We start from the raw sequence: 25,766 nt of genomic DNA on the forward strand, positions 1-25,766 counted from the left end.
TTTTTTTTCCCTTCGAGACAGGGTTTCTCTGTATAGCCCTGGCTGTCCTGGAACTCACTCTGTAGGCCAGGCTGGTCTCGAACTCAGAAATCCGCCTGCCTCTGCCTCCCAGAGTGCTGGGATTACAGGCGTGCCCCACCACTGCCCGGCTGAAATTCAGTTTATAATCGCCAGTTTATAATGATGGAGTGGGCAAGCAGGCAAGTTAAAGATATAGGAAAGATGGTGCCAGTTGTAGACTGCTATGCAACCCAAAAGCCTAAAGGCAACTACCCCTAGGCTGAACCGTTTTTACAGAGACCCACATTCCATGAGGTAGAGTCCCTGGAAGCCAAGTGGCACCGGAGGCAGCAATGCCAGGCCTCAGCTGGGGCTGTAGCGTCCAACTTTCTAATGCCTCCAAGCAGTTGCCCTACTGTGTATACTGGGGAGGGGTATATATTGTGCATTGTGCAGCTCTCCCCAAAGAAACTTCAAGACTTATCTGCCATGAGGTTGTGACCCTTCAGTCACTAGCCCCTACTCATTCTTGGAAGTAGGTGTTTCAACAGATGTTAGTGAGACCTTTACCCTTGTTTTTGTACTTTTCTGCTTGACAGAACTGCCTAGATGTGTGAGGCTCTGGTTTTATGTGTAACGTGTGCGCGCGCGCGCGCGCGCGCGCGCGCAGGCACACAACACACACACACACACACACACACAAATAAGGCTGCTTCCTTAGTGCCTCATACACATAATGGATACCTGGCAGGACCATAGGTGGCAAGCCGTGCATCAGATATTTCACACACATAGTAGGTCTGTGACCTACAAAACCAAGATTCTCGAAAACATATTTGTGCTCGGGTGGATCTCAGAAGCAGCTTTTCTAGGTCTGAAAGGGGACCTTGGCTGCCTGCCCACAGCTGTTCAAGGACTCCAGATTGGGGCGGAGCCTGGGCCTAAAGGTGGTAGGCTCGTGCAGCTGTGTACTGAACTCAGAACTGTGCCAAGGTCACCTAGGACGCGAGGGTCCGCTAGGCGACAACTGCTTTAATTACCACCACCACCATCCCCACCCCACCCCCGCTTTAATTGAGGTCCAGGGTCCTAGGTCCAGAGCGCAGAGGCGGAAGTGAGGAGCAGCCATTGAGCAAGCTTTACTGGGGCGTGTCCACAGGCCTTCACCAATAGGGGCTGGTTTGTGCCTGCCGTAGTCCAATGAGAATGCTGAAGGGGAGGAGTTTTGTGGATATTCTCCGGTCAACTGGGCCATATGCTTCTGCTATAGGTAGGCAGTTCTGCGCTTAGGGTCCGAGCGCGCTTGTCCAATTGGCGGCTACCGGGGAGGCGTGGCACGGCGCGATACTGAGGCAGGTAGCTAAGAGTGTAGCGTGTGGTCGCCGTGCATTCCTGTCGGCGGCCGTGCGTCCTCAGCATGGCCGGCCTGGGGCGGCTCGACCCGGGGCCGCGAACTGTGATGCCCGCCTGGAAACGGGAGATCCTTGAGCGGAGGCGAGCTAAACTGGCTGCCCTGAGCGGAGGCCCGGGATCTGGAGCGGCGCCGGATGGGCCTAACGAGCGGCTGGTGCTAGCCGAGAGTCTGGGTCCGCTAAGCCAGAACCCGTTCATGCGGCTTGAATCGGAGCGGCGGCGCGGGACGCGGCCCGCTCAGCAGCTGCTGGAGCTGTACTGTCGTGTGCCCGGCGTGAGGACCATTCGAGCTGACAACATCCTCATCATCGAGTCAGCGCCAGGCTTCCCGCCCGCTGTGCCGCCCCCTGCGGGCATCCGCGCTGCGGAGGTAGTGGTGTACGAGGCGCCACAGCCCGGCCGTGTCAGCCGCCTGCTGGAAAAGTTCGACTCGCCTGCTGCACCCCGTCGCCGCGGGAGCCCAGAGCGCTTCCGCTCTGCGCTCCCGCAGCTTCCCGTGGCGTCTGCCTCTGCTGCCACGCGCGCTCCTACCAATCAGTCGTTGGCTCCTGCCCCACCGGTGCTTTCCAGCCAGCCCGCATCCCCTTTTTCGTCTGTCCCCGTTGCCCAGCGCGCGGGTCAGCGCTCTGCCTGTTGCGAGCCCGCGCACCCCGACGGCACTGCCGGCCCCGGGGCCCGGCGCAGCGACTTCCTACAGAAGACCGGCAGCAACTCCTTCACTGTCCACCCCCGGGGCCTGCCCCGCAGTGCGGTCAATCGCTCGCTTTCTAATGGACCCATGACTCAGGAATCCCCTGCCGGCCCTGCCAATGGGTTGTCAGGCTCTCCGCCTGTACCGGGCAAGTGGAAGCCAAAGGTGGAGTCAAAGGAACCCTCCCTCCACCCGCCCCCAAGCCCTGGGACCCCAAGTGCCACTCCAGTTGGGCCCCCTGCCTTCCCGGCGCCCAGCCCAGCCAGTGCCACTCCCAGTCAGCGCCAGTGGGTCTCCTCTGCCACCAGCGCCAATGATTCCTTCGAAATAAGGCCATCCTCCAAGCCAGACATGGAAACTATCCCAATCGGGGACCTTCAGGCCAGGGCCCTGGCCAACCTCCGAGTGAACTCCCGCAACTCCTTCGTGTTGATCCCAAAGCGCAAAGCCCCTGGGAACTATCCTTTGGCGGGGAGGCAATTCGAGGAGCCAAAGGGGGAGGTGGGCTGGGCCTCTCAGAGCCAGGGGCTCGGATCCCAGCTGGTGTCTACAATGGATGGTGCGCCTGCCCTAGAAAAGAGTCCCTTGGCTGCTGAGATGCAGTGGGCAGTTAGGGAGGGGGGCTGCCCCAGGCCAGCCATTTCTGACACAGACAAGTCTGTTAGGTGGCAGAGGCCAGCTTCACCACCTCCATTTTTACCAGCCACTGCTGAAGCTGAGCCTTCTGAAGGCTTGGGGGTTCCTGGCTTGGCCAAGAATGGCCAGGAGCCCTTGAGGCCAGGACTTCCAGTCACCTTCATTGATGAAGTAGACTCAGAGGAGGAGGCATTTCAAGAAGCCAAACTGCCCTCCTCAGCAGTTGGTGTGCCTTCCCAGTACCATCTGCACCCAGCCAGGCCTGGACAGACCTCAGAGCTCCTGAACCGAGGTAGCAACACTTTCATAGTAGTGCCCAAGAGGAAGCCAGGGACCCTTCAGGAGCCACACTTAAGTCAGACCAATGGTCAGTCCCAGCAAGGGGCAGAGGAACAGGATGCTGAGAGTCTCTCAGGACCCCACACTACCCTGGAGAACACTCTAAAGAAACGATACCCCACCGTGCATGAGATTGAGGTGATCGGTGGTTACCTGGCCCTGCAGAAGTCCTGCCTCATCAAGGCTGGCTCCTCGAGAAAAAAGGTAAGTGGTGAGGAGAGGGTCAGGAGAATGGGGCGGTGTGCTTGGGGCAGGGCCAGGGCCTCTGTGAACTGTGACAGCCCCAGGCTGGGGTTAGTCGCCTACTGTTGACTTCGGAGATTTGGGAGAAGTAGCCAGGTAATGCAGTGTTCCAGCATCCCTTTGGAATGGGCAGTTACAACTAATTGCAGGTCTACCTTCAGGAAATAGCCAGGCCTATTGACTCTGGCCTGGCCTTTGATTTGGAGGCAGCTGGCATATTCCTGTGGAGTTTAGCTTGGACAGACATCCAGACCCTGGATGTAAGTGGGAAGAGAGAAGGCCAGTTATTCTTTTGCAGGTCCTCCTCACTTTGAGGTCACTCTGGGCACACAGCCCATACACGCCAGTTGGAGGGAGTTCTCAGCACTCTGCAAGGTCCGGGAGCCAGAGCTTGGCAGACCTTTGCTTCTGCAAGCATGGAGTGAGCTACCAGGCTTCATGCCAGACATGGTCAAGAGGGCCTTGGGCAGAGAAACTCAAGAATAATCCCCTAGAGGCTCAGATGATGGCGTGAGCCATATTTCCTAGCTAGCTCTGGCTGGGCTTGGAACCCTCTGGGCACAAGGAAATCATTCCTCAGATTCTTCCTGATTGTTCCAGGGTCTGCGTTTGTCCCCTGGGGCAAATTCCAAGACCTACCCCACATGACTCTGAGTCAGCTGGTACAGGGAAGCGCACTTTTCCTTCCTTCCGCTGGGATGGCACCTGCAGTGTCTCCACTACCCTAAGTTAACACTGTGCCCTCCCTCCACTTGTTTCCTTGGGGGAACTTTTGTTCTGAGCCATGTACCTCACCTCCTCACTCTTTTCCTTACATTTTGCGCCTTGCCATCATCTCCTGCCAGTCCCATCTGTCATGTTGACTTTGGTGGGGATTCTGGTGAGGAAGGAGACTCAGGGCTATAAACCTTTTTTTTTCTTGGCCACACGAGACCACGTCTCTCCCAATCTCACCTGTGCTCTTTACCCTGAGTCCTTGGACAGATTGATCCAGGCCCTTGCCCCATCTTTCCCTGCTTCCTGATCCTGATGTCTCTGTGAGGTGGCCATCCCCATGCTTGTCCAAGAAGTGAAAGTGATGAAAACATCCCTGTGTAGCTGAGGAGCAGAGGCGTGGGAGGTTCCTGAGGCCATGGAGCCCATGGGACTGGAGCTGAGACCAGGTTCCTATTGCTAGAGCCTTGCTCCTGTCCTGGGGTACTTGGCTTCTTGAAACTGAAAAGCTGCTCCTAAGAGCCCAGCTCTCCTGCCCCTGACTAGAGACAAGTGTGAGAATCACTCTTGGCTAGGTTAAAGTGAGAGGGCAGGGCTGCCAGGTATGGTCGTTCATGTAGATCTCAAACACTAAAGCAGGGCAAGGCCTAAAGGCTAGCAGGGGGCCAGAGCGGGACCCTGGCCAGCACCTGTCTGTCCGGCCAGATGGAGGAAGTTGGGGGTCCAGATGGATGATGCTCATTATGGCCAAGTGGCCTGGGCAGAGCTCTCTGTAGCAGTACAACCTGCTGATTGTGCTGCCCTGCCCTGCAAGACACAGAATACCAGTGGGAGGAGGCAGGGCACAGAACTGCCCAACCTTGAGAACAGTGTGCAGGGTGAGGCCCTCGTGGACTTTGCCCTTCCCTGACATTTCTCCTACCTGCAGCCCCCAGTAAACCCCAGGGTGCTCCTTCTGAAACCCAAGCAATTGCCCTGGTGCACACTCCTGTTTCTTCTGTGGAAGTGGGTGGTCCCACAGGCCTTAGGGCAACTGCACACTTTGGTTTCCCTCCCCACCATGACTAGGTGACCAGAAGGCAATGCTGGTGGCTTCCTAGAGGATGACTGAGGGATTGCTCTTTACTGGGCTGGCAGTTTGGCAGTTTGACTTCCAAGGGACTCAGCCCTGCTCTGGGTAGTTAGGGTTGCCTCTGATTGCCAGTGTCTCTGAGAGACAGCCTGGCAGAAACATTTCCATTTAGGTAGGTTATCTATTGGGAGGAAGAGGCCCTGCCTGTGCCCCTTTTCCCTGAGGTAGGATGTTGCAGCTTCCCAGCCCCCACTGTTTTCTTGGTAAGAGGGATGTCCTTTCACCTTTCCCTCCCTGGTTGGGAGCACCAGTGGCTCCCACCTGTCTAGCTGCTGTTTCCTCTTTCCCACCTCCTGTTCCTGTGCCACACCCTAGCATGTTAGTGTGTTAGTGTCCTCTGGGCTCAGCCCTTCACCCTCCCCAGCAGGGTGACCTAGTTGTGGCCCTCAGCCTGGCTCCCACTTGAAGGCGGGTCTGTCCTTTGGCTCTTTCCAGCACCGTCATCTTCCTCCAGTCTGCACCTGCCGTCCTGGTTGAAGCTGGCCTGCATGTCCTCTCACCTGCTTTCCTTTAGATTCAGTCTCTCTCACCCAACTCTTCTCATGGGTAACCGACCCCTAGATGGTCTTTCTGGAGCCTGGAACCCCGCAGAGACACTGAACCCTTATTCAGGAAACCTCCCTGGTACAGGGTGTGCCCTGGGTGGGTGGGTGGGGGGTGTAGCAGCTGTGGCTATCACCGTTGGTTAGCTCTGATCTATTGTCCTGTTACCCTTGGGAACTTTGGCTGGGGGCCAAATGGAGGATGGGAGCCAGGCTGTGTGCAAGGGACTGTGGGGCAGGGTTTGGCTACACGTGACCTCCAGCTGGGCCAGGTGAGCAGTTTCTCCTCTTTGAGTCCCAGGGTGGACACCTTTTGGTAACCCAAGCTGGGTGTGTATGGGTAGGGCAGTTTGAGGGAGAACAAAAGGGCCCTGTAAAAGCTGGAAGGTTCTGCCACCCAGGGCCCTGTGAAAGCCCAGAGGTTCCATCACCTGCCTGCCATGTTAGCTGTGCTGGGTAAAGTCCCCCAGATAGCAGTGACTGGATACGTATAGTGACAATCCCTGTCTGGACCTTCCCCACATGCCCTGGCGGCCCCACCCCTCCCTGGCAGGAGTTATAAACCTGAGTTACATGTGACCCACTGACCTGTACTGGAAGGGGGAAAGAGTTCTATGAATACTGGTCTGCCAGAGGGGACAAGGGAGGTAGTTACTGGGGGTCTGGGCCCCAGCTGAGACAGGCAGGCTTATGAGCTGCTTCCCCACCCCCAGCCTGGCCAGGCCGTGCCAGGCACCGTAACGACTGTGTCTGTCCCTCAGCCTCTCTGTTGGGAACTGGTCATGCAGACTAATGAGGGTGTGCTCATCTAGCTGGGCCCTGGCAGCTGGTCCTGATTCTCAGTAGTGAGAGAGAGGAAGGGCCTCAAGGGCTCCATCCAGGGGCCACTTTGGTATAGAAGGCTCCAGGTATGTTAGGCCCTATCTATCCTGGGCTCCTCCTAGGGTGCTTATCTCAGGCTAGTCAGGAAGGCCAGGTGACGTCACCCCTCAGCTTCCACCTAACTTGTCTCCAGTGGGATCTAGTCTTCAGGGAGTGGATAGGCCTATGACAGGAGTAAACATCTGTCTTGCCTGGCCTGGGGCATCTCCCCATTTACCTGTTAATCTGTGCAGATGGCCCAGGTAGGGAAGGCCTGGGAGAATAGACATCTCTGAGCAGGTTGAGAATTGAGGAGCTCCAATTCCCCGGATTTCCCCCCAGGTCCTGGGGCAGGGTATCTTTCAATGGGCAGAGGGCTCAGAGTATTAATAGTCATATGGGCAAGTGGCCATTGATTGAGAGGGACAGGAGACAGGATGCTAGTTCACAGTCTAGGTGTCCTGCTTTTGTGGATCCTTGGTCCATTCTGTGGCCTGTGCCAGGGTCACTCTGCTGCCTCAGGACAGGCTCAGCCCTCCTGCCAGGCTAGTCTTCCATCCTGTTGGGCCTCTGGCTCCTTCCAGGGGAAGAGGGGGAACCTGAGCTGGCTGTTGGTGTCCTGTGCCTAGGAGTTTAATATTTCGAGCCCAGCAAGACTGCCCCATCTGCTGCAGGCAAGTGCTCATGTTCATTACCGACCCACTAGGCTGAGCTCATCTGAGAGAACTCAGAATGGGGGAAGCTCAGCCCCCATTGACTGTGGAGGTGGGGCTCCCAGCAAAGGGAGGAGACAGGAGGACCATGTCAGAGGGGCTGCCCACGGCTTTCTGTCCCTTAAGCCAGGCCACTCAGAGAGAAGGGAGAATTTGTTTGATCATGAAATTCTGGAGTCAGAGAGGCACACAGTAGGATAGGAGTTGGGATCACTGATGGTATTGCTGGTACCCTAGACTCTATATAAAGAGTGGGACTCCCCACTAGCCTGAAAAATAGGTAGTGCTTAGCACCAACAGCCCAACTGACGGGTGTTAGCTTCTTAAGCAGGCCCCTGACAGTGATGGTTGGTGCTAGGATTCTTCTCAGAACATGGAATTAGTTATAGGAGCTGCTACAGGTAGAGGGTGGGATATGTGGAGCCTATAACTCTTGGTAGAAGGTCTTCTCCCCGTTAGCATCTGACGTGGCTCTTATTCCTAGATGAAGATCTCCTTCAATGACAAGAGCCTGCATACAACATTTGAGTACCCTTCTGAGAGCTCTCTGGTACAGGAGGAGGCGGAGGAGGAGGAAGGAGAGGATGATGGTGAAGAGGAGGAAGTGGGGCCTGACTCAGAGAAACCCTTTACAGTTTTCTTGCCCCGGGCCACGTTTGTAAGCAGTGTGGGACCTGAGAGCAGCTCAGGTAATCATACCCGTTGAGAAGGGCAACCTGCGGGTGCGAGTGGAAGGGATCTGGACCACACTTGCAGGTATCCATGCCCGTTGTCTCTGGTTCACAGGTCTGTCCAGCTACACTCCAAAGCATTCTATGGCCTTCAGCAAGTGGCAGGAGCAGACACTGGTGCAGACTCCAACTGAGGTGGAGCTCCCACCAAAGGAGGTCATGGTAAGCCAGGTGAACACCCAGACACCAAAGGAGGCTGACTGGCTTGGGGGAAGGGTTGAAGCCTGGATAAACCTTAGTGGCTATATTCTGTTCTTTCTCTCAGCTCACACCTGCCAGTCAAAATGATCTCTCGGACTTCCGCAGCGAGCCAGCCCTCTATTTCTGACCCCTGCAACTGTCAGGATGGCCAAGACTTAGCCCCAGGTGTGGTGGTCCTGGAAGCCAGTCAATACCCAGGAGCCCTGACTGTTTTCTGTGCCCCTTCCACCTGGCTCTCCCTGCCTTCTCCCTCTGTTACCTACTTCTGCCTTTAGGACCAGATCTGAATCCCACACCAAGGAAGAACAGGTGGGAATTGCCCGTGGGACAGGCTGATATCTGTCCATACTATCTTATCTGTGATGAGGCGGAGGCCTGAGCAGATCTTGTCCCAGGGTGCTGTCGGACATTTCAGCTCCTACCTTTTGAGGAGTAGCCCCTGTCAGGAGTGAGAGGCTACCCTAGCTATTTGTTCTTTGTCAAAATCTAAGCTCCTGCCCTCAGCCTATGACTCTACTATGGTGGAACTCAGCTACTCTTCATGAAAGATGGCAGGGTGGTTTTTGTTTTTCTCCCGATATTTGACTCAATAAACAGCACTCTAACAAGGCTGCTTTTGCCTTCTTTACACAACCCTCAGTCTAAGAACAAGGTAGAGGCCTAACTTGGCACCCGTGTGCAAAAAAGCAAAAGGTGACCTCACTCTGGTATTGTCACACTGAGCCCTTGCTGGTCTGGCTCTTGCTTTTGTTCTCTCCCCACTGCAAGCCTGCTTTCTCCCTTAGAGCTAGTGCTGTGGGAAGTGGATGTAACCTCTGGGCTCTGCAACTCCATGACCCAGAGGCCTAGATGCCAGGTGGGAGGAAGGTGTTATAATTGACAGGATTCTGCACAGGGCCGGGAGCCTAGTAAGGTGGCTAGTTGCATATCACACAGGAATGGCGGTAATGGAAATTTGGAGATCTTTTCTCATGTTTGGTTTGGATACCTCCCGACCTATGGCCTGTAACAAGGCTATAGCAACTGAGTCCCCAAAAGTGTAGAAAGATGCAGCGCTGCCTGCTTAGCTGTTCTCAGAGGCCTTGGCAGCCAGTGTAGACATAGGGTCATCCACAGGCACTATATGTGTCTTCTTTTCCTGTCACCTAAGAGCAGATGTACTGTTTGACTAGGCTCAAGCAGAATGTTAATGTTTCTCTGAGAGAATAAAAGCCCAGCCTTATAGGTTCTTTTTTTGTTTAAGAAAGGGTTTCACACTGTGTCCCAAGCTGGTTTATACCGGACTATGTAGACTTGAGTGGCCTTGATCTTAAGGCAATCCTTCTTCAAGGAAGGGATGATAGGTATAAATTACCACAGCTGTTTTCTAGATCTTCGTGGTCAACAAATACTTCCAAACTTCGTGGTCAACAAATACTTCCAAACTTGCCCCAGAAGCTGGGGCAAAGGGCTGGGTCATAGGGTACATGGAAATACGAAGTAAGCAACACAGGTGGTTAGAAGATGGGTCCTAGCAGCAGTGTATTGAACCAAACAGAACTTTGCACTGAGGGATGGAACTGTTCCTGTCTCTATCTCTGAGCCAAGTTCTGTATTTGAGCACCATCATACAGCAAAGCCCCTTACAGAAAAGTGGTTTGTGTTCTGCACTTGGGGAAAAGACCAGCAGCTTTACAAGGAGAGTTAAGGACTAGGGCTGGCCTATATGAGGTGAGCACTTTGAGCTCTGTGTTTTGAAGACAAGACAGTCAGGGAAAAACTGTAGGTCTTCTTCCTACAGGATACATGGTAGCTGGCAGATGATGCCAAGATCTTGCAAAACAACCTTTATTGAAACCCCAGAGGCCATGGGGATGGGTCCTAAGGTTTCGGTTCTGGAGTCAAGATTCTTTCTTCAACATGCCTGGCCTGGGGCCCTAGTGGCTGAGACAAAGTGAGGGGCTCCCACAGTACTCAGACTAAGACCAGGACATTCCTGGTAGCCCAAGGGGATACAGGAGCTTCAGAGAGGCCTCTCATGGAGCTGACCAGGCACTCAGGGTCCCCACAGCTCATGTGAGGACAGAGCTGGGAACACCTTTCCCATTGGACTGTCCTAGGGCTTTTCTTGTCACCCAAGGCAGGTGGAGGTCAGAAATTGCCCCTCTGGGCACCAGAGATAGAAGACATCTGAGGCCACGGAGAACAAAGATGCTTTAGGACAGACATGTTGGGGACTGAGCAGCCATAGGCCACGGCTGAGACAGGCACTCGTCAGCTGTCCTTGCCTCCGCTACTCTTCTGGTCTGAAGCTGTGGCTTTAGTCAGGTTCCCAGCTTCTCTTTTGAGTACACTAAGCAGAGTCTGCGAGCTCTCCAGGATCTGGGGCCAGAGGAATAAAAGGATGTTTTTTTCTCTGGTAGGAAGGTCCCATTGCCTCAGCCTTTAATACTGGAGAATGGGGATCTCGATCTGGCCATCTGTGCTGTAGCCAACGGGTTCTGGAGGATGGTGGGGGTGGTAAAATCATCTTCCCTCCTGCACCTGTCCCAGAGCCCTTCCACCCTGCAAAGCCGGGCTGAATTAGTTCATGCCCACACCGTGTACTCTGTCCAACACACCACTGCTTGCAACCCACAGATAGCCCACTGTCCTACCTACAGCCTCTGATTCACATCACCACCTCAGATGATACTGAGGCACTGACAATGCACATCTGAAAGCCCCACCTTGAGGTAGGCGGCCTCTGTCTCTGCGATGGTCCGGTCAAACTCGTTGCGAGAGGCGATCTTGCGCGCCAGGTTCTCGTTGACGCGGGCCAACTTCTCCGTGAGCTGCCTCACCTCATTCTGTAGCCGCTGCTTTTCGTCCTCCTCTTGCTGGATCTGCCGGCACAGCTCCTCTCGCTTCTGACACAGCTCCTCGATGCCTAGGGTGGGCGGGAAGACAGAGCTGTAGGTTGGGGCTCGTGAGCTTCGGACCCGACCAGCACTACAGAGGGGCAGGCCTCAGAGCGGGGCTCGTGAGGCGTGTCCACGCAACCTCCCGAGTGGGTCGGCCGGCCCCCGGCCCGCGGTCTTCAGCGCCCGACGCTCACACTTGACCAGCTCGTTGTTGTAGTTCTGCAGCGCCGCGCCCTGTTGGGTCATGGTCGGCACCGCGTCCGGAAGCCTCAACCGCCGCCTGCACAGCCAAGTCCGCGCTTGCGCACTGCCTCCACGCGCGCGGACATGCGAACGTCACGGCTGCGCCACAGCCCGCGTTGCGTCATCACCGTGCGCTAGGCTGGGCGGGTCTGTCTTGTGGACAGTGATGGAGGCCGAGGGTGTGGCGGTGGCGGCGGCGGCGGCGACAATTGTCGCTGCCGATGACTGCGACTCTAGACCTCGACAGGAGCTCTTGGTTGCCTGGAATACTATGAGCACCGGTCTGGTGCCTCCGGCCGCGCTGGGGCTGGTGAGGCCGGGGAAAGGTTGTCGGGCCTGTGCAGAATCCCTGCGACTTTGCGTACTTTAGGGAGTCCATCCTTGGGCCCTCACAGCTCTGTGTTCTGCCTGTAGTGGGCTTGCCTCCTTTCTCAGTTAACTGATTTGTTTAGTTCCAAGGCAGCCCTTTGGTTGCTGTTTGTTTGTTTGTTTGTTTTTTTCCACGCCTCTCCTCTCCTTTTTACCCGTAGTCAGCCCCTCTGTTCACGGTTTTCCGTGCTCCAGGCATCTTCCCGGACCAGCGGTGCAGTCCCACCAAAAGAGGAAGAGCTTCGTACAGCGCTGGAGGTTCTGAAGGGCCATGGTCTGCACTCTGTCCTGGAGGAGTGGTTTGTGGAAGTGTTGCAGAACGACCTTCAAGGCAATATTGCCACGGAGTTCTGGAATGCCATCGCCCTGCGCGAAAACTCTATCGATGAGCCCCAATGCCTTGGGCTGCTCTTGGATGCGTTCGGTTTGCTGGAAAGCCGCTTAGATCCCTATCTGCATAGCCTAGAACTCCTAGAGAAATGGACCCGTCTGGGCTTGCTGATGGGCGCGGGAACTCAGGGGCTTCGGGAGAAAGTTCACACTATGTTGCGGGGAGTCCTGTTTTTTTCCACCCCTAGGACATTCCAGGAGATGGTCCAGCGCCTCTATGGTCGTTTCCTGAGAGTCTATATGCAGAGCAAGAGAAAAGGGGAAGGAGGCACAGACCCCGAACTAGAGGGTGAGCTAGACAGCCGGTATGCCCGCCGCAGGTACTACCGACTTTTGCAGAGTCCTCTGTGTGCAGGATGTGGCAGTGACAAGCAGCAGTGTTGGTGCCGGCAGGCACTGGAACAGTTCAACCAGCTCAGCCAGGTCCTGTAAGTACTGCTTCCTGGCCATGCCTCAGTTTCTCTGGATGCCTCATTAGTCCTAAATTCAAAAGACCTCTGAATAGAGCTAATAAACTGACTGATGAGGTCTTTTTCACCTTTACTTGTAACCAGGGATTATTACGTATCACGCTTATGCTGTCCTGGACATAGGCATAGGGTGTGTGTACAGTATCTTTATGGGAAGAGCCCTCTTAGGTAAGGCACAGGTGTGTGTGGTGGGTTCTCCATGAGTGGGCATTTCCTCCAGGCATAGGCTCAGTCTGCTGGAGCGGGTTTGTGCTGAGGCTGTGACAACCACCCTGCATCAGGTGACCCGGGAAAGGATGGAGGACCGCTGCCGAGGAGAGTATGAACGCTCTTTCTTGCGTGAGTTCCACAAGGTGAGCAGATCTTCCCTGGTCTGTTTCCTGTTAAGGGGAAACGTGGAGCTGTGATAGACCTGATACCAACCAGTAGGCTCCATTAGTGTGACCAGCAGTGGTGATGATTGAGGTTATCTTGGTGCAGTATAGAGGCCCATCTTGGACCCTGGTGAGAAGGATAAATCTAGTATGTACTAAATAGGTCTGTGCATTTAAAATAACACACTAATTATCTTTCACAGTGGATCGAGAGAGTGGTTGGTTGGCTTGGCAAAGTGTTCCTTCAGGACAACCCCACCAGACCAACTTCTCCAGAAGCCGGGAACACACTGCGTCGTTGGCGCTGCCATGTACAGAGATTCTTCTACCGTATCTATGCCAGCCTACGCATTGAGGAGCTTTTCAGCATCATCCGAGGTTGGTCCTGCCTTTTAATTTGCAGGACCTACCTTTGCCAGTGATTTCTTCTGCTGTTGGCAGGGTGGTGAGCTGAGCAGAGTGGACTTCCTCTGACATGGCTCAGAGTCTAGGTCAGCATCGAGCAGGTGCTTCTAGGTATCCACTCTTCTTTCATCTTGGTTCCTGCTTAGGACTGGCCCCATATCATGTGTGGTTATTATAATCAAGTGTCAACATGTAGAAGAGTGTAAGGTAGGGCTGGAGAGAAGGCTCATCAGTTAAGATGCACTTATACGGCACCTCACAGCCATCTCTAACTCCAGTTCCAGGGGATCCAAAACCATCTTCTACCCTCCTCTGGTACCAGGGATGCACATGGAACCTATACATATGGGCAGGCAAACAATCCCTGTAAGCAAATACACGTATAAAAATTTTAAATCTTAAAAATTAAGGCTGGGCAGTGGTGGTACACACCTTTAATCCCAGCACACAGGAGGCAGAGGCAGGTGGACGAATGTCAGTGAATTTAAGGCTGGCCTGGTCTACAGATCGAGTTCCAGGATAGCCAGGGCTACACAGAGACACCCTGTGGTCTCAGAAAAACAAAAACAAAAACAAAAAACCCAGAAAGTCCGGGCAGTGGTGGCGCATGCCTTTAATCCCAGCACTTCGGAGGCAGAGGCAGGTGGATTTCTGAGTTCGTGGCCAGTCTGGTCTACAGAGTGAGTTCCAGGACAGCCAGAGCTACACAGAGAAACCCTGTCCCGGAAAACCAACCAACCAAAACAAAGCAAAACAAAAAATCCAGGAAGGGGAAAAAAAGATTTGAAGGCATTTTTGATTAATTGCAAGAGTCATTTGACAACATTGTTTATTTCTATTTTCTCAAGAACTAGTATAACTTGGGACAGTTCAGCTATCTAGCACTGTAGGCCATGGAAGGATGACTGCTGTGTGTCAAGGCAGCTGTTGCTTTAAGGATCAGTATACCTCACACACTAATCCACAGAGAAAGTAGCTGGTTGGCCTGGTAAAGTGTCCTTCAGTGAAGCAGTCATTCTGATGAGATGAGAGAACCGTCTGTGCTCAGACTGGCCTCCAGTGACAGTTGCGCTGACAGCAGAACACTGTGCATTGATGGGTGGCTCTTGTCTGAGCCCTGCCAGGTTGTGTATCTTGTGCTGTGTATATCCTTTCGTTCTTATTACACCTTTTCACTTACCTATCCCTGTGACACGGTTCTCTCTCAGACTTCCCAGACTCTCGGCCAGCCATTGAGGACCTGAAGTACTGCTTGGAGAGGACAGATCAGAGGCAGCAGCTCCTCGTGTCCCTCAAGGTGGCCCTAGAGACTCGACTTCTCCACCCAGGTATTGTTTGACCACTGTGACCTGGCAGTTCAAATAGCCCTCAGGACGCACATATAGTTCCTAGCCCTGGATTTGTAGGACTGAGAAAGGAACATGTTATTAAGCAGTTTTTGAAGTCTTGGGAGAACTCAACTAACCCTAAGCTTTATTTTTGGAGGAAGTCAGAGCATGATTTGGTCTGGGGGAGGTTTGTGGTCTTTTTAGAATAGGCTGCTTCCTAAGAGCAAACTTTATATATTACTACTTTTTATGTTTCTACGACCAAATATATGATAGAATTAACCTAAGGGCAGAAGGATATATTCTCTTGATTTCAGATTACAGTTCATCATAATGGAAAATGTATGTTGGTTGGTGTACTCTCTTGACAGACAAGAAACCAAGTCTTTAGGAAGTAACATACCTCTACTAGCTAAGCCCTAACTACTAAAGGCTCTTTTTTTTTTTTTTTTTTTTTTTTTTGTATTTTCGAGACAGGGTTTCTCTATGTAGCCCTGGCTGTCCTGAAACTCTGTAGACCAGGCTGGCTTTGAACTCAGAAATCCACCTGCCTCTGCCTCCCAAGTGCTGGGATTAAAGGTGTGTGCCACTACCGCCTGGCAAGGCTCTTTTTTTTTTTTTTTTTGAGACAAGGTCTCTTTACGTATACCAGACTGGCCTTGAACTCACAGAGATCTGCTTTTCTTTGCCTCCCAATAGCTGGGATTAAAGAAGTCACACCTGGCTTACTAAAGACTCTTAGGGGGCTGGAGAGATGGCTCAGCAGTTAAGAGTACTGACTGCTCTTCTGAAGGTCCTGAGTTCAAATCCCAGCAACCACATGGTGGCTCACAACCATCTGTACTGAGATCTGACACCCTCTTCTGATGTGTCTGAAGACAGCTACAGTGTAATTACATATAATAATAAATAAATCTTTGGGCTGGAGTGAGCAGGGACTGAGGGAGCAGGGTTGACCGGAGTAAGCAGAGGTCCTAAATCCAATTCCTTCCCAGAAACCACATGAAGGCTCACAACCATCTGTACAGCTACAGTATACTCATATACATAAAATAAAATAAATAAATCTTTAGAAGACTCTTGGGCCTTTAAAATAGCACTGCAAGATGGGAATCAAGCATTCAAAGCATAAGCCTGGGGGCTGGAGAAATGCTCAGCAGTAACACTGACTGCTTTCAGAAGTCCTGAGTTCAAATCCCAGGAACTACATGGTGGCTCACAACCATCTGTAATAAGATCTGATGGATGCCCTCTCCTGGTGTGTCTGAAGACAGGTGTACTGACATGCATAAAATAAATCTTTAAAAAAAAAAACAACAGCTGGGCAATGGTGGCACACACCTTTAATCCCAGCGCTTGGGGGGCAGAGGCAGGCGGATTTCTGAGTTTGAGGCCAGCATGGTCTACAGAGTGAGTTCCAGGACAGCCAGGGCTACACAGAGAAACCCTGTCTCCAAAAAAGCAAAACCAAAACATGAGTCTGTAGGGGACATTCTAAATTCAAACTATAACAGACTGCTTCTATGAAATTCTAGAGACTATATCTGTAAATAGATTGAGATAGTGTGGAGGCAGGGAGGTAACTCCCTGCAGTCTCCTTGAATGAGGTCACGTGGTAACCTTCAGATCACCCAGCCATAGGCCAGCTGCCCATTCAGTTGGTGGCATTCGGGAAGCTGCCATCCAGGCCATTGTGTGATCTCTGGCTCTTACTGTCTAGGTGTCAACACATGTGACATCATCACTCTCTACATTTCTGCCATCAAGGCATTACGTGTGCTAGATCCTTCTATGGTCATCCTGGAGGTGGCTTGTGAGCCCATCCGTCGCTACCTGAGGTGAGTGCCACTGGCACTTGGCTCTTTCTGCTGACCTTTGGTGTTTGCAGAACCAGAGCGAGTCAGCCCCGACAAGACATGAGGATCTGCCTGCGTAGGGCTGGATTGGCTCAGGGTAGTGAACCTTTGTCCTTTTGCTAGTGTTAGGTAATTGTCCACTCCACTATACAGTGTTGCGCTGTGTGTATATGTATAAAAGAAAGACTGTGAGAGACAGAGAGTGGGGGGCTGTTTCCGCTACCCTCGTACAAAGAGAAGCTTATCTAGGGCCCAGCCTTGTTGACCAAACATCACTATGAGAAGAGGCATGGTCTCGGTACACCTTCAGTCTTAGGGACCTCTGGGACTGCTCTGGTAGATTCCTTGGCAAAGCTGGTCATTAAGCCCTTCTCGGTATCTCAGCCCCTGCTTTTTTCATAGTAGTTCTGGGCTTTATATTTTTAGGAATCCAGATAGGCATACCTTTAGTACCTGCTAGTTAGCATTGGCCACACTAGCATGGGTTGTAGCAGGTGTCATGATGCCATGCACATTGTTGGGAACAGCAACATTCTATCCTGGCAGGACACGAGAGGACACAGTACGGCAGATTGTGGCTGGGCTAACCGGGGACTCAGATGGGACTGGGGACTTGGCTGTTGAGCTGTCTAAGACTGACCCGGCCTGCCTGGAGACTGGTCAGGACAGTGAGGATGATTCTGGCGAGCCCGAGGACTGGGTCCCTGACCCTGTAGATGCTGATCCAGGTCAGTTTACCTATTGGCCTCACCTCTGCCTTTTCCTGGGCTTCTTCGATGGTCTATTGGGTTCTGGTTATGTATGTTGCTACCCAGCCCTGGTTATTTCAGAAGCAGCCATTGCCTCACACTTGGGGGTCAGAGGTGGAGGGCCTTGTTTAGCACTAGCTGGTTTGTTGTATCTTCCTCACTGGCTACCTTAGCTAGTTATAGAAGGTGCCTTCGTGGGTTATACCTGAGAGACCAGATTCCTGGGAAGTCTGCATATCCCTCTCTGTGGTTTGGCCCTGATTCTCATGTATTAACGTGGCATTCTCTGGCCAGGTCCCATCTTCTGCTTGACCATACTCTGCTGGGTTATCATAGGCTGTGGATTCTTTGTCCTGCTTAGGTCTTAGCATGAACACAACATCTTCAACCTTTTAAAGGAAAGCCCAAGGACCTTTGTTCTATTCCTAATGGCTGATTTCAGATCCTTGTGAAATAGTAGACACTAGTTATCAGAACAGTTGCCTTAGGAACGAACCCCCCCCAGCTCTGCTGGGAAACATTCCCAGCTGCTCAGGACATTGAGAACAAGCCCTCCAGGCTGTGCGAGTATCCAGCAGGTGAACTCTAAGGTGTCACTGTCCTTGTCAAAGTGCTAGTGGTATGCACTAGCTCCTCTATACTGTGCAGCAAAATCAAGTTCCAAGCGACGCTCGTCAGACATCATCAGCCTGCTGGTCAGCATCTACGGCAGCAAAGACCTCTTTATCAATGAGTATCGCTCGCTACTTGCTGATCGCCTCCTCCACCAATTCAGCTTCAGCCCTGAGAGGTAAGGCAGGGAGCTGGTTGACCTCCAGGGGGCGCTGAGGCCTAAAGCCTTCATTCTGTATTTAGAAAAAAACACATGACTAGTATTGTCCCTATTGGCCAAGTGTTGTGGTAATAATCTTATTTGGGGGTTTTTACCCCATCTTACTCAGTTCCCAGATAAAAGACATCCAAAACATACGTGTGTGTGTGTGTGTGTGTGTGTGTGTGTGTGTATGTGTGCGTGTATGTATGTATGTGTATGTGTGTTTGTGTATATATATATATATATATATATATATATATATATATATATATACACACACATATATAGATATATCTTTAAAACACTAGAGCTGGGCAGTTATCAACTCTCTAAGCTATTATATCTAATTCCCTATTAATAATCCTGAGTTATAACTTGCCATATTTTATCTGGTACACTCTAAACTCCTATTGGCCAGCCCTCATGGCTATGTTTTTATGATTCATTTACCCCATGGTATCTTCTCTCCACCCCCTCCTTTCCTTCCTTCTCATGGTCCTACCTCAGACCCCAAGGCCAGGAACTGAAACCTTGTTACCCTCTCTTCTGCCCAGCTATAGGCTGTAGGTATCTTTTATTCAATAGTTTTAAATTAAGGGGCAAGGTTACATATCATCACTTGGTATATATAAGTATCTCCTCATTCCTGAGAGAACCAGACTTTGGGGGGACAGTATTTAGCATTACAATAAATAGCAAAGGACTAAACCTCAAACAGCCAAATGAGCAAACTCTGGCCTTAGTGTTGGGCTTCCTGCCTTCCCGTCAGCCCAGGGTGTCCTGAGCGGGTGGGTTGTCTGGTCAGCTGTCTGCTTAGGGTACCAGCTGAAATGGAGTCATACTGCAGCCCCTGCCAGAAACTTGTCCTTCCAGGGAGATTCGTAACGTGGAGCTGTTGAAGCTGCGGTTTGGTGAAGCCCCCATGCACTTCTGTGAGGTCATGCTCAAGGTAAATATCCAGGGCTGCCCAACAGTTGCGTCTAATACACCATTAAGCCCAGACGTTGATAAGGTATCCTTTCTTAGGACATGGCAGATTCCCGCCGCATCAATGCCAATATCCGTGAGGAGGATGAGAAGCGGCCTGTGGAAGAACAGCCACCATTTGGGGTCTATGCTGTCATATTGTCCAGTGAATTTTGGCCTCCCTTCAAAGATGAGAAGCTGGAGGTCCCTGAGGACATCAGGGCAGCGCTAGATGTTTACTGCAAGAAGTATGAGAAACTGAAGGTACAGCCAGTAGGCCTCTGTATCTCTGGTCGTTTATACCATCGGACCCCACAAGAGAGTCAGCCCGTGCGGTCCATGTCCACTGTGTCCAGGTAGAAGCTGGAGTCCAGGGAGTGGGATGGCCAAGTTCAGGGATCCTTCCTGAGCTTGTGGTCACTTATGGCATGGGAGGCAATGGTGGAGAGTCCCATCTAGACTGTGTGTGTGTGTCTGTGTGTGTCTGTGTGTGTCTGTGTGTGTCCCAGTGAGTTCTCTGGACCAGGGAAGCTGAGAGGAGAAGGTTGTAGGATGCAGGCATCAGGTGGCTCACTCTTAACTGAAAAAGCGTGTGGGACCCTGTTGGGGTCTGACTAGGAGCAACTAGGTAAAAAAGTATAGGCAGGCCTGCCACGGGAACATCTGCAGCATCTTGTTCTTGATGAGGAAAGTGCGAGTCTCGTGTTTCTTCTTGTCATCAGAAGGAAGGCCTTACTTGGCCTCAGGCTGAGGATCTGTGTAGTAGATGAGTCCCTTTGGGTACTTGAGGGGTAACAAAGTAGGACCCAGTGAGGACCCTGACTAGGGAGGTTAAAGAAGGGCAACGTTTGTGTCAGCGGCTGTGAGAGCCTCGCTGCCTGGCGTAGTCTCTGAAAGAGTCTAGGCATGGGCTTCGTGGCCTTTCCTGACCCAGGGGAAAGCGTGGTGACTGGTTGCCTGTGTCCTATTTTGGCCCATGCCATGGCAGTGTGTCTAGTCTTTTGAGTGCCACAGCCCTACTACTGCCTGGTTAAAGCCATCTGAGTGGCCAGTCCTGGGTACTCAGTGTCCTCTCCTGCTGTTCCTTTGACCTATTTTGGTAGTATGAGGTACTCTTTGGCTTTGCTGAGTTTTTGCCCTGGGTCCCAGACATGGCTTAGCCACATCTTGTTGATCAGATCCAAAGAGTTAGGATGGCCATATGCTAGTGTCATTTGTCTTAATTTTTGCTGATACTGGAATGGCTCTGATAAACCCCAGGACTATGCTAAGAGGTCAGGCCTGTGGCCACAATTCTGTTATCTTTCCCCAGCCGAGCTCCTAAAGGATCTGGCTGGGTCTATGGAGGGCTAGCTGTGCCCTCCACATTATATTGTGACCTTTTTGCAGGTCATGGCTTTAGAACCAGTGTTAGGGAAGCTAAACTGGCCGAAACCATGGGAAGCCACTAGTACTGCCTCCTTTTCTATCTGTAAAGTGAGTTTATTGGTACACTTCTTCCTTAAGAGCTATAGGGATCCCAGAGGGTCTCAGATGATTAGCTGGCCACTGGAATAGAGGAATCAGTGTCCCGGGTGCTACCGTAATGAAATACTGCGAATTACAGGGTTTACTAGATTAGAAATGTTTTACTGGGTTGTGTTGCCCCAGAATGCTCTAAAGGAAACAGTTCTTCCTGCCTCTTACAATAGCCCTACCAGATCTAAGTAAGTAGCTTTTTTCTTTTGTTTTTGTTTTTCGAGATAGGGTTTCTCTGTGTAGCCCTGGCTGTCTTAGAACTCACTCTGTAGACCAGGCTAGCTCCACCTCATAGATCCAGCTGCCTCTGCCTCCCAAGTACTGGGATTAAAGGTGTGCGCCACCACCGCCCAGGTGGTCAATGCATATCTTTATGTACAAGTTTTCTCTATGTCTGTTTCCCTCTTCTTCTTCTTTTTTTTTTGTTTTGTTTTGTTTTGTTTTGTTTTGTTTTGTTTTGTTTTTTTCGAGACAGGGTTTCTCTGTGTAGCCCTGGCTGTGCTACTCACTCTGTAGACCAGGCTGGCCTCGAACTCAGAAATCTACCTGCCTCTGCCTCCCAAGTGCTGGGATTACAGGCGTGTGCCACCATCACCTGGCTTGTTTCCCTCTTCTTAGGATACTAGTTTTATCAGATTAAGGACCAATTCTATTACAGGACAACCTTATTTTAGCAGAGTACATATTTAATGACTTCGTTTCCAAATAAGGGCATATTTGGAGATAGGACTTGTAGTGTCACTAGAGAGTCAGGGTCCTGGGCTTTACCTTCTCTTTGAAGAGGTACAGTTTGGCCCATGGCAGTCTGTGGGTTCTAAAGTTAATAGTCTTTGCATGAACAAATTAGCCAATACCAGTATCTCCAAAGTTAACTACTTTAGCATCAGTTCTTAAAAATCTCTTCTAATCTAGATGGGGTGGTGCCCATCTATGATCCTAGCACCCAGGAGACTAGAGCAGGATAATGGTTCATTATACAGCCTAGCTATATAACGAGGCTCCCCTCCCCCCCCCAAAAGTATCCATCTGAAGCAGGTTTCATCTCCAGCTTGACGCTGTAAGGTTGTTTTGATCTAAAGTACATTGTTAAAACAAGCCCAGTTCAGAAATGGGCATTCCCAAGGCAGCAAGAAGGATCATGAGCCTAAAAAACAAATCTGAAACCCAGAATTCAGTCTGGCTAAGGCGTTGGTGCCCTTGGCTTGCCTGGCAGCCTCATGTGCACTCCTGTGTCTCTGTCACTTCATTCAGACTGTCAGCATTGCTGCTGACATAACACTCAAAATCTTGGTGCTTTCCATGAAGTGTGCAGTCAAGTAACCGTGTGGTCCTGAGCCAAGTGTGGTGGTGATGCCTGTCACCCCAGCTTTGGAAGCCGGGCACAGCGGCAGCACTACTGCTTTAGGCTAACGTGTTGTATATAGCAAGTTTCAAGACAGCTCAGCTATAGGGGAAGGCTCTGTCTTTAAAAAAAAAAAAAGATGAAGAGAAAGTGAGGGAAGGGACATCTTCCAAGACATGCATGTGTTCAGGTGGGTCTACAAGTCACACTCATCTCAGCAAACGTGTAGCCACAGCATGGTAGTTTTCCGCCAGCTTCTTCCCAGTGTCTAGTAGTTTGTTCCTCATTTTCCTCTGAGCTCTCACAGAAGGTCCTCTCAGTGTCCTCATCTCTACCAGCATTCCTCTCCGTGCTGTGGGCAAGGCTCTTCCCCTTGCTGAGCCTTCTTCAGCAGCATCACCCTCATCTTCCAGTCGGGGCTCAGCGCTTCTGTGCTCCCGTTGTGCAGACACTTCCCTTCTCCATTTCAGGCCTCTTTCTAGCGGTATCCCACCCTCCATAGAACCAGAATCATCCTTTTCTTTTCTTTTTGAGGCAGGGCTTCTCTGTAACCATTGCTGTCCTGGAACTAACTCTAGACCAGGCTAGCCTCAAGCTTAATAGAGATCCACCTGCCTCTGCCTCACAAGTGCTGGGATTAAAGGCATGTGAGGATTCTACACAGCAGAATCTTCATTTATTATGACCTCTTTAACAAAATGTCACAGGCTGAGAGGTTTTAAACAACAGAAAAATAATTGTTTTAGTGCTGAGAAATAGAAGTCCAGTATCAGGGTGTTGGCAGGACTGTGCTCCCCCTGATGCCTCTAAAAAACTACTCTTTTGCTTTCCCCAGCTTCTGATCTAGCAGCATACTTTATGTCTCATAACTACTACCTTCTGTGCCTTACGGCCTACCCGACTTCAGGATGACCTCTTCTTAACTAATTACAGCTATATTAACTCTCTTTGCAAATAGCTCATGTTCCAAGGTACTAAGACATGAGAAGTGCCCATTGTTATATCATGGTTGTTCAGGAGGCGGGGACTGGAACCAGGTCTGGTCTTGCTGCTGAGTACCTGCCTGCCAGGGACGGCCTTGGTACAGGTCATTGGTGCAAGAGCCATTCCTTGCCAGGTAGCATGGCATATGAGCCTGTGCCTTGTTCATGTGGACCTGCCCGGAACCCACTGGCCTGTTGTTGACGTTCCCTGCCCAGGCTATGCGCACACTCAGTTGGAAGCACACCCTGGGCCTGGTGACAATGGATGTGGAGCTTGCTGACCGCACCCTGTCTGTTGCGGTGACGCCAGTGCAGGCAGTGATCTTGCTCTATTTCCAGGACCAAGGTGAGTCCCTAGAACCCCATCTGGTCTGCCTTGAGTATATAACCTTGGGGCTAGTGCTAGGCACTGCTGTCTGATGAGCTGTGAGATAACACGCCCGACACCCCAGCCCTCTGTAGAATGTAAGGGTAGCAACCATTCTTTTTACCTATGAGTTACACAGGACAATGCATCTGGGGGCCCAGCTGGCTAACAGGTATTGGAGCAGGTCTAACCTCCCGCATACCTGTATCCTGTGGCTCTGCACACAGCCAGCTGGACCCTGGAGGACCTGAGCAAGGTGGTGAAGATGCCCGTGGCACTGCTGCGAAGACGCATGTCAGTGTGGCTGCAGCAGGGTGTGCTGCGGGAGGAGCCTCCAGGCACTTTCTCTGTCATTGAGGAAGAACGGCCTCAGGATAGGGACAACATGGTGCTGATTGATAGTGATGATGAGAGCGACTCTGGCATGGCCTCCCAGGCTGACCAGAAGGAAGAGGAGCTACTGGTATGTTGATCATTTCCACATTGGGTTGGGTGGGCCAAATAAATGGCCAACTAACCATGTCTGGCTTCTGTTCCTAGCTCTTTTGGGCATACATCCAGGCCATGTTGACCAACCTGGAGAGCCTCTCTCTGGAGCGCATCTACAGCATGCTCCGAATGTTTGTAATGACTGGCCCTGCGCTGGCTGAGATTGACCTGCAGGAACTGCAGGGCTACTTGCAGAAGAAGGTCCGGGACCAGCAGCTCATCTACTCTGCAGGTGTCTACCGCCTGCCTAAGAACTCCAACTGATGTCCCCTTCCAGGCTCAGACCTACAGTATTCATGCCTGTGCAGCCCGTCAACCCCTAGGGTACCTTCTATCCCCAGTTTCTGTGCCCAGCCCCTGCCCAGCCCCTGCCTAACACCCAAAGAACAGATTAAAGCATATTGACTCATCTTCTCATGTATTTTGTTGGGCCCCATGAGTACATACAGGTTTGCCCTCTATAGCCACCATACCTTAACCCGACAGGGCCTGGATTCCCAGCAGGTAACGGAGCCACCCACAAAGCCAGGTTTGCCCCAGCCTGAGCTTGTATGGTTCGGCAATAGATTCCCCTAAAGCTGTCTTCTGGAGCCTGTGCTAGACATATGATGGGACCTGTTTCAACAAGAGTGAATAGGGTTGGCAGCTCAGACTCTCCTGAGCTAGGCTGTGGCCCCATCCTCCTTTTGTGGCCTTTAAAAGGGACTCCTGGACCTTCCCTTGTGTGTAGCATATGTGGAGTCCATGTAAGGCTTTGTGCTGTTAGGACATTTGCACCCTCATCCTCAGGCGAGGCAACCTGAGTCAAATGCACTCCTGTGTCTAGCTGTCAAGGACTGCCTAAGGATATACTCCAGTGGCCAGGGGATTACTAGTCCTTTGCCCTCTTCTCTCTACTGGCCATACTGCTTGGCACTTAGAGGTGGGTACTCAGATTCTTTCATGTCCCCTGGAGTTGCTGTCAGACGGGCAGGAACCAGAAGAAAACCCAGGACACAATAACCCTTTACCCCAAGTGAGGGGTCACAGCCTTGCAGGCAGGCTGTGTCCCAGACACCTGTTGAGGACAGATTGGTCCTGCCCTCAACCTTGTGGTCCGTATTGATCTTAGACAACAGAACCTGGTGGGACACAATGTGGGCTCTTGTGTCCCTGTCCCAGGACAGCTGTTTTCAGTTAGACCATCCTCAAAGGAAACAAAAACCCTTTGGAGTCATTGCTTGCACACCCAGATCCTGCCCAAGGTGGATCCCAGGCCACAAGCCACAGCCAGCTTGAGCTGCTGCCACTGCCCCCAGTCCCTTCCCAGTCCCCTCAAGCCTAGTCTGTGCTACAGAACTACGAGAACCACCGCCTCTCATCCTCAGCTCCTAGCTCTGGCATGGGTCCTGAGCACGAGTCCCCTTCCAAGGTCTCTCACCCTTCCTGTTCTAGAGGGATCATCTTGCCTCAGATTGTAAAGGGTGGAGGCAGGTCATAGCCTAAGGGTTCCCAGATATCTAGGAAGCCCTGTTCATAGTATTTCAGAATGAGGATTACTCTCCTCAAGCTCCCAGTCCTGAGACCCTGCTTCCTTACCCCACTTAAGTGCCGTTGCTACAAGAACTGGGCCTCTGAGTTGTGGCAGCAAAGGCACTGAAGGTCCCCCACCAAGTGTTCCTATTTGGTTCATACCACCAGGGCACAGATGGGTGTGCCTTTGTCCTAACCAGGATATAAACTTGCTAGGCTGGCTTGGCAGGGTCACAGTGCCAGCCCTGGGCCTCAGGCACACCTTCTGTTCTGCATTCCTTTGCACTAAGTTTGAGGATGTGTCCTGATGACCAGACAAGTTTTAGTTCTCAACAATATTCAACCAGGTCGAAGCCCGTGTCAGGAGCTGCTAGCTGTGTGTATGTGCGCACGCCAGCAGGGATGTCCCTGTGATTAGCCACTGGGCTCAACCTGTGTGCCCCTCCTGGCTCCCTGTTGGCTCCAGCTGGCAGGAGGCTGGGTCAGTCAGCTG

The 25,766-nt window shown here is 51.9% G+C and overlaps 3 protein-coding genes across 4 annotated transcripts; 2 read left to right on the plus strand and 1 right to left on the minus strand.

Annotated features, from left to right (window-relative positions):
* The first annotated feature begins 658 nt into the window (after nucleotides 1–658).
* On the plus strand, nucleotides 659–8,825 carry Tprn (taperin). The gene is made up of 4 exons (XM_052181809.1): nucleotides 659–3,283; nucleotides 7,769–7,973; nucleotides 8,071–8,177; nucleotides 8,281–8,825. Exons 1-4 carry the CDS (start codon nucleotides 1,418–1,420, stop codon nucleotides 8,341–8,343), a joined length of 2,241 nt encoding a protein of 746 aa, XP_052037769.1. The 5' UTR covers nucleotides 659–1,417; the 3' UTR covers nucleotides 8,344–8,825.
* Nucleotides 8,826–10,027: 1,202 nt separating this feature from the next.
* Nucleotides 10,028–11,418, minus strand: Ssna1 (SS nuclear autoantigen 1). Of its 2 annotated transcripts, none has more exons than XM_052181810.1 (3): nucleotides 11,293–11,414; nucleotides 10,925–11,124; nucleotides 10,028–10,577 (listed from the first exon to the last, which is right to left on the minus strand). In XM_052181810.1, exons 1-3 carry the CDS (start codon nucleotides 11,342–11,344, stop codon nucleotides 10,470–10,472), a joined length of 360 nt encoding a protein of 119 aa, XP_052037770.1. In that variant the 5' UTR covers nucleotides 11,345–11,414; the 3' UTR covers nucleotides 10,028–10,469. The 2 variants fall into 2 exon arrangements, with proteins under 2 accessions (XP_052037770.1, XP_052037771.1); XM_052181811.1 differs by lacking the exon at nucleotides 10,028–10,577 and adding an exon at nucleotides 10,584–10,696 and having other exon boundaries at nucleotides 11,293–11,418.
* A 48-nt stretch (nucleotides 11,419–11,466) lies between these two features.
* Nucleotides 11,467–24,171, plus strand: Anapc2 (anaphase promoting complex subunit 2). The gene is made up of 13 exons (XM_052181808.1): nucleotides 11,467–11,651; nucleotides 11,906–12,528; nucleotides 12,791–12,923; nucleotides 13,148–13,322; nucleotides 14,558–14,677; nucleotides 16,398–16,515; nucleotides 17,080–17,261; nucleotides 17,931–18,072; nucleotides 18,970–19,045; nucleotides 19,123–19,326; nucleotides 23,122–23,251; nucleotides 23,500–23,735; nucleotides 23,813–24,171. Exons 1-13 carry the CDS (start codon nucleotides 11,508–11,510, stop codon nucleotides 24,023–24,025), a joined length of 2,496 nt encoding a protein of 831 aa, XP_052037768.1. The 5' UTR covers nucleotides 11,467–11,507; the 3' UTR covers nucleotides 24,026–24,171.
* Nucleotides 24,172–25,766: the final 1,595 nt, after the last annotated feature.

The sequence above is a fragment of the Apodemus sylvaticus genome, chromosome 5, assembly GCF_947179515.1.
Source record: "Apodemus sylvaticus chromosome 5, mApoSyl1.1, whole genome shotgun sequence".
Classification (NCBI taxonomy): Eukaryota; Metazoa; Chordata; class Mammalia; order Rodentia; family Muridae; genus Apodemus; species Apodemus sylvaticus.